This window comes from Mytilus trossulus, chromosome 5 (assembly GCF_036588685.1).
Source record: "Mytilus trossulus isolate FHL-02 chromosome 5, PNRI_Mtr1.1.1.hap1, whole genome shotgun sequence".
Taxonomy (NCBI): domain Eukaryota; kingdom Metazoa; phylum Mollusca; class Bivalvia; order Mytilida; family Mytilidae; genus Mytilus; species Mytilus trossulus.
In genome coordinates this window covers 86677385-86684341 of record NC_086377.1, presented here as the reverse complement: position 1 = coordinate 86684341, position 6957 = coordinate 86677385, and the positions used below count along the sequence as shown (strand labels likewise).

At 37.7% G+C, this 6957-nt stretch overlaps 1 protein-coding gene across 1 annotated transcript; it reads left to right on the top strand.

The window, feature by feature from the left end:
* Positions 1 to 5419: 5419 nt before the first annotated feature.
* LOC134718412 (uncharacterized) lies at positions 5420 to 6668 on the top strand. Its single transcript, XM_063580913.1, has 2 exons — positions 5420 to 5994; positions 6257 to 6668. The coding sequence occupies exons 1-2, from the start codon at positions 5420 to 5422 to the stop codon at positions 6666 to 6668; spliced, it is 987 nt and encodes a 328-aa protein (XP_063436983.1).
* Positions 6669 to 6957: the final 289 nt, after the last annotated feature.

Sequence of the window (6957 nt, the reverse complement as noted above, 5' to 3'; positions counted from 1 at the left end):
GGTCACACCTAATGAAGAGTTTAAAAGTATACGTGTTGATTACCCCGACCATACGCGTATGGTCGGACCATATGAGTATATACTCATATGGTCCGGAACAAGTATACGCATATGGTCATGACCATACACGTATGGTCCAAATACTCATATGGTCAGTATCTAGAGGTCAAAATAATAATGAATTAAAAAAACTTTAAACATGCTACTAATGGGCTGCCCTCGACTCATTAAAACAACAGAAAGCCTAAGTAATAAAAAAACACAACCTAATAGAAATTTGATATTGAACATCAAATTGATGATTAAAATAGAGTAGCTTAATTCAAAGAAGGACGAAAGATACCAAAGGGACAGTCAAACTCATAAATCCAAAACAAACTGACAACGCCAAGGCTATAAATGAAAAAGACAAACAGAAAAACAATAGTTAATTAAATATCCACATGTATACAACATTTTTAAAGCAACCATTGAACAATTTATCACAGTGAAGCAACTTTTGTTCAAACATAATATGATTTCCGTCTCTGTATCTTGGTGTACGTTTCCTTCTTTTCTGTTAGCCATTTGTTAAAAGTCTTCCCTTTCAGGTCAGAAAGTGAATTAAATGGAATGCATTGATAGCGTCCTGGAATTTCATTGAATAGTTTCTCTGGTTGAAGTTGTGTAACAATCATATTTATGTCCTTTTTCAAAGATGGTTTAGAATTTGAAGGCTTTTCAAAATAATGCACTAGACCATTTACATATGCATCCATTATATCGTTGCAACCTTGAAGGCTTCTACCAACACGTTTTATGGATGTTGGTGTTAGATTTCCATGCAGCCGATGCAAAACATCCTTGGCTCTCATGTTAAAAAATTCCAAGGCTAAGTCACCTGGTACATTCCTAACCTTTTCCACCATGGGTATTGATTGACCGATTATGTTTCAATTCAAAGGCAAGCCATGGTGGTAATGTTGCATTAATCTGTGCTTGAAGTTTGAAGGCTAGAAGGCGGTATTTTGTATGGTTTGAACCTAAGCATATAAAATTTCCACATTCTAAAAAGGCGATCACCATTGTTCTCTTTGGCTGAGTCTTCCCTTAACCAGTCCGTCAAACCATCACGAAGTACACAACATGTGTAATTGAACTTATAGTCAGTCTTAGAATCTGTAGATTTTTTCCTTCGTCTTCGTCTTTGGTATATTGGCGACTGGTTCATATGGCTGTTATATATCTATATCTTTATATTGACAAGTTTGTCAGACCCCCCGCCGTAATGACTCGTCGCCGCGTCCGTCCGCATGAGTAGGGCAAGTTAACAGAAACAAGGGCAAGTTAATCTAGATGTTGTCAATGGTCTTTTCTTATTTCTACCCCTGCTGATATATTTGATGGTATTGAAAGAGATGTACTCAATTTTAAAAACAATGGGATATCCTTCTTAGTGGAGATTTTAATGCCCGAGTTGGATCTGAATGTGATTTCATAGTTGACGATGACAACAATTGTGTTCTTATTGTTGACACATATCAATCAGATAGACAAATTTTACTTAGAAATAGTTATGATACCAAAGTTAACACTAGGGGAAAAGATCTAATTGATATGTGTATTAGTCATCAATTAAGATTGTTCAATGGTAGAATTATTGGTGACTTATTTGGTAAATATACATGTTTCAAACCAGGTGCAAGAGTTGTTGCCTATGCAATCATGTCTGAGAGTGCTCTCAACCAGGTATTATATTTTAAAGTTAATGATTTTATACCTACATTATCAGATTGTCAAAAATTGAATGGAAAATGTCAGCTCAATTTACAACAACTCATGCAGAGGTAACTGATAATATTTTGCCTTTATCATGTAACTATGTATGGTCAGACAAATTTCAAGATGTGTTGTCTTCTATTCATATACAAAAGATGATTTTTGACTTTGAAAAGAGTATAATTCAAAATTCACCAGACTCTGTAAATGCTGCTGCAATTAAATTATCTAACATCTTCATTACTGCTGCAGATAAATCTCTTCTTAAAAATCATTACATATACAATTTTGAGAATTGTTGGGTTTTTAATTTTAGTATTTCGTATAGCTTGTAAGCATGAAAGTGAATCCGAACATATAATAAATTTAGATTTATCTGAAGAAGCAATAAATTTCAAAGCCAAAATTATTGCTCCTTCTTCAGCAGTAAAGATGGATGCATCAGATGTCAAACGGAGGGTCACAGCTCTGTCCCAGGGACAGCAGCAGATGCAACTCTGTCACCATCTTTTGATCCATCAGTATAGACAGTTGAATTATAATCCTGGTATCTTTGATAACTATTGAAAAATCTAGATAATCGTCTTTAATTTCAGCATAGTGTTACTGAATTAAAACAGGATTTGTTTTATTTTTATTGTGTTCACGGAGATCAAATATCATTTGTGGTTTGGGAGGTTCCCATGGAGGCCATTTGCAAGTTTTAACTTGAGCAACAGATTTTAAATCAAAAGAAGCTAAATGTGGTTTTAAACGTATACCTAACGGACGAATTTTATTTTCATGTTTTGCAAAAATATCTTCATAAATCTGATTAAAACACAGCTGTAGGCAGGATTATCTGAATGGGCTTTTAGTTTGACAGCATATTGATTGATTGTTGGTTGCTTTACGCCGCATTAGCACAAGTTTTCCGTCGTTGGTTGTTGTTGGAACCGTCTTTCAGAGTTTTTACGGTCTCCTATGGCTTGATCACAAGCGTCATCAAACCATGGTTTACTGGGATGTTTCGGATTTACCGAGGTCTTAGGAATAGTTCTGTCAGCAATTGACGTTAAAACTGTATTAATTGGATCTTGCACAGTCTCAAACATCTTTGACTGAAGTTCCGCTCGACAGAGATTCTCAAACAAGGACCAGTCCGCCTTGTCAAGTTTCCAACGTGGTACTCTCTGTTGGGCAAAATTAAAAAGATGTTCAAGTACTATTGGAAAATGATCACTTCCACATAGATCATCATGAACACGCCATGAATAATCCAGAAGCAGAGAGGGATCGCAAATAGTGATATCAATAGAAGAATAAGACCCGTTTCCAGGATGAAGATACGTATTAGATCCATCATTAAAAATGCATAATTCTTCTTGAGAGACAAAGTCCTCAATGATCTTACCTTTGGCATTATGAGTCTTGCTACCCCATAATGGGTTGTGAGCATTGAAGTCGCCCATAAAGTATAAATGGTGAGGATAATTGATCAGTAAATGTTTTAAGTTTTGCTTTATCGATAATTGAATTTGGTGGAATATATATCGAACATAATGTAATTGTGTTGTCTAATGATAAACGAATTGCAACTGCTTGTAGGTCCGTTGTGAGTTGGACTGTGCTATGAATGACGCTGTCCTTCAACAAATTAAAAGATCCGCCTGCAGCACGTTCATTTACCTTAAACATGTGCTATACATGTTGTATTCTTTTAAAGATACATAGTCACTTTCTTTTAGATGAGTTTTTTTAAGACAAAAATGCAAAAGGTAAAAAAAGACTGAACTAGAAGTGTTAACTCGAGAAGATTTATTTTAAGACCTCGGCAATTCTATTGGATTATATTTGTCATTATTTAATAAAAGAAGGGCGAATGCTGTCGAGTTTGCCAGCATTCCTATTTCGCTCACCCTAAGATTGTGATCTTTCGGGTGGCAGAACACTTTCGGTTTCCATTTCAGTTTCGTCGACAAGTGTTGAAAATCTGTTGTGTGAGAATCGGACACACTTTTTCTCTTTTTTCAAAGCCCATCCCAACGGTGGCACTTTGTTACAAGATACATTGGTATTACCTGTGTTGCCAGTAGTTATTTTAAAACGGTCTGATATTTGCTGACATTTGGATGACCACAGTTTTTTTGCTTTATCATAAGATGACTCCATCATGAGTTTTTTTATCGTGTTTTCCAATATATATGTGGTGTTCAAGCTTCTTGCAGGACTTGTAAATCTTACCACATCCTTCTTCTGGGCAATAAAAACATTAATATCATTATCATCTTCATCATTTACGGCATTAACTGTATGGTCTTCATCATTTTGGGCTTGAACTGTATTGTCAACATGTACACTATCTACATCTTCAAGCACTGATGGTACAAGAGATTTCTCTTTGATGTTACCTAAACTCTCTGAGTTACTAAAGTCACTAACCACGTGGATATCTGTGCTTGTCTGCTTCACCTTGCTATACCCATCCACTGTTTTTTTAGTTGTAAAATTCCCTTCACCAACATTGTACGCTCTCCAAGTTCTAATGCCACCATTACAAAACCTTATGTTACTCAGAAAGCTTACTCCTTTCCATGAGTGCTTTTGGATCTGTTGACTGTTTGTATTGATATCCACTACAGCTGCCTGTTCCACATTCAATGGCCCTCCGGTGGATCGCTATCCTTGCCGTGGTCGGAGGGCTTGCGTGTCTCAGTGACCCCAAACGCTATGCCAGCTGGAGCTTCGTCTCCTGGTAGGGTTACCCATGCTGGACAGGTCGAAGGGTAGAGACCAGACTAAAGTGATCCGAACATCGTGAGATGCCCGATGTTTTAAATAAAATAGGCTCTCCAACCCGTTTGCCGTGGGTTGCTACCCGTGTCGGTGGTTGACGAGATCCTTGTGGATGAGGGCTATAGCCAGACTCCTTACGGTCAGAAAATACCCGGACGGACGAGACTATAGTTCAATAAGCTGCTTTGGCTTCGAAATCATCTAAACGGGAGGTCGGATGGACCCGGTTCGATCAATCGGCTGGTCATGTCGAGCCCTTCAGTTAATCCTCAACAATAAGCTTTCTTGTAACAATTTTCATAATATACACATGTATTTTAAATTAAGCTATTTATATTTTGGATAACTGAAGAAGGCGATGGCTCATGGGTCTATCAAGTGGTACGCTTTCTTTTTCGCTTGATGGATACGCTCTGCTTGAGTATACTATTCTTGGAACATCTGGTGCTTTCCGCAGTGGATCTTGGGTGCTGATTTTGAGGACCAGCTACATTATATATGGAGCTCGTTTTCAGCATTAGCACTCGATCCCGGTTCGCCACGGAAACACAGCATCGCCCTTGTAGGCACTCCGAGGTGGGTGGATGGCAAGAATGGTGAATCTTTCTCCTTTCATATGGCACAACAAAACAAACCCTCGAAATCAGCTTTAATACATAAGAAAAGAAAATGTGATGATTCAGTGCCCTGTCGGGAAGATGACAGTTGGCCCAGATTTATTGTAATAAAAGGAACAGAAGAAAAACCAATTTCAAAAATATCGCCCTTTGTAATTCACAAACAAATTCAAAGCGTTGCTGGTACTGTTAAAAAAGTTTCAAAAATGAGATCTGGCAATTTGTTGGTTGAATGTTCCAACAAAAGTCAATCAACAAATTTACTTACAATGTCTACAATATCAAACTTTCCTGTTTCTGCCTCTCATAACAGTTTGAACAGCTGTAAGGGGATCATTCGAGACAGAAGTCAATACCTTGGTGACCTTACCGTGGAAGAAATCGGTGAGGAACTTTCAAGCCAAGTTGTAACTAATGTTATTAGATTTCAAATTAAAAAGAATGGAAATATAATCAAATTAAATACTTATCTTTTGACCTTTAGAACTCCAACTCCTCCTCCATCTATTACTTTAGGTTGCTTCGGAATCAGAGTTGACATGTTTATCCCAAACCCAATTCGATGCTTTACTTGTCAAAAGTTTGGTCATGGAAGCAAACAATGTCGTTGTAAGCAGAGATGCTTCAAGTGTTCTGACGAAGGACACGAGGGAACAAACTGTCACTCTGAATCTTCTAAATGTGTAAACTGTGGTGAATCCCATTTTTCATCGTCTAGGGACTGCCCTGTTTATCTTAAAGAAAAAAATATTATTAAAATTAAAACAGAAAGAAACATTAGTTACCCAGAAGCTAAACAGATAGCTTCTGTTTCGAATGATCTCCTTGTTTCAAACAGACCATCGTACGCCAGCAAAGTTGTCCGCTCATTCAGTCACGAGAATACACAAACTCGAATGACTTGGCCAATCGATGCGGACAATTTTAAAATGCTGCCTGTTGAAACAGAACCTACCGATAAAATAATAATTCCAAGAAAACCACAATCTTCCAAAACCAGTACTCAGTCAACTCAATCTTCCTTACAGAGCTCAATATCATCACCAAAAAAAAAATGAGAAAAAAAATAAAAAGAAAAAAGAAACAGTAGAAATACACAATTGGAGCGGTGAATCTGTCTGGGATCTTCCCAGTGACATAGATGATTCTTCCACCTCCAAAAGTCTTCCTCCATCTGCATCCAAGAAGGTATCTTCTTCGTCCAGTACACAGTCTACCAGAGCCCCATCTCCTCTTCGTTCTCAAGAAAAGAAGGATGTCCAAAAGAAGCCAGGAAATACATCCTCTCAGAAGTCTTCTGATTCGAGGTCGCGGGGTAGGGGTCGAGGCGGAGTAACACCAGCTGCGCGTAGTCCTGGAGATCGACGACTCTCCTCGCACAACAGATTTTCAACACTTATCATCGAAACTGAAATGGAAACCGAAAGTGTTCCGCCACCCGAAAGATCACGATCTCAGGGTGAGCGAAATAAGAATGCTGGCAAACTCGACAGCATTCGCCCTTCTTTTATTAAATAATGACAAATATAATCCAATAGAATTGCCGAGGTCTTAAAATAAATCTTCTCGAGTTAACACTTCTAGTTCAGTCTTTTTTACCTATTGCATTTTGTCTTCAAGAAACTCATCTAAAAGAAAGTGACAACGTATCTTTAAAAGGATACAACATGTATAGTACATTTTCTAAGGTAGATGAACGTGCTGCAGGCGGATAATCAATTTTTGTGAAGGACAACGTCATTCATAGAACAGTCCAACTCACAACGGATCTGGAAGCAGTTGCAATTCGTTTATCATTAGACAAAAC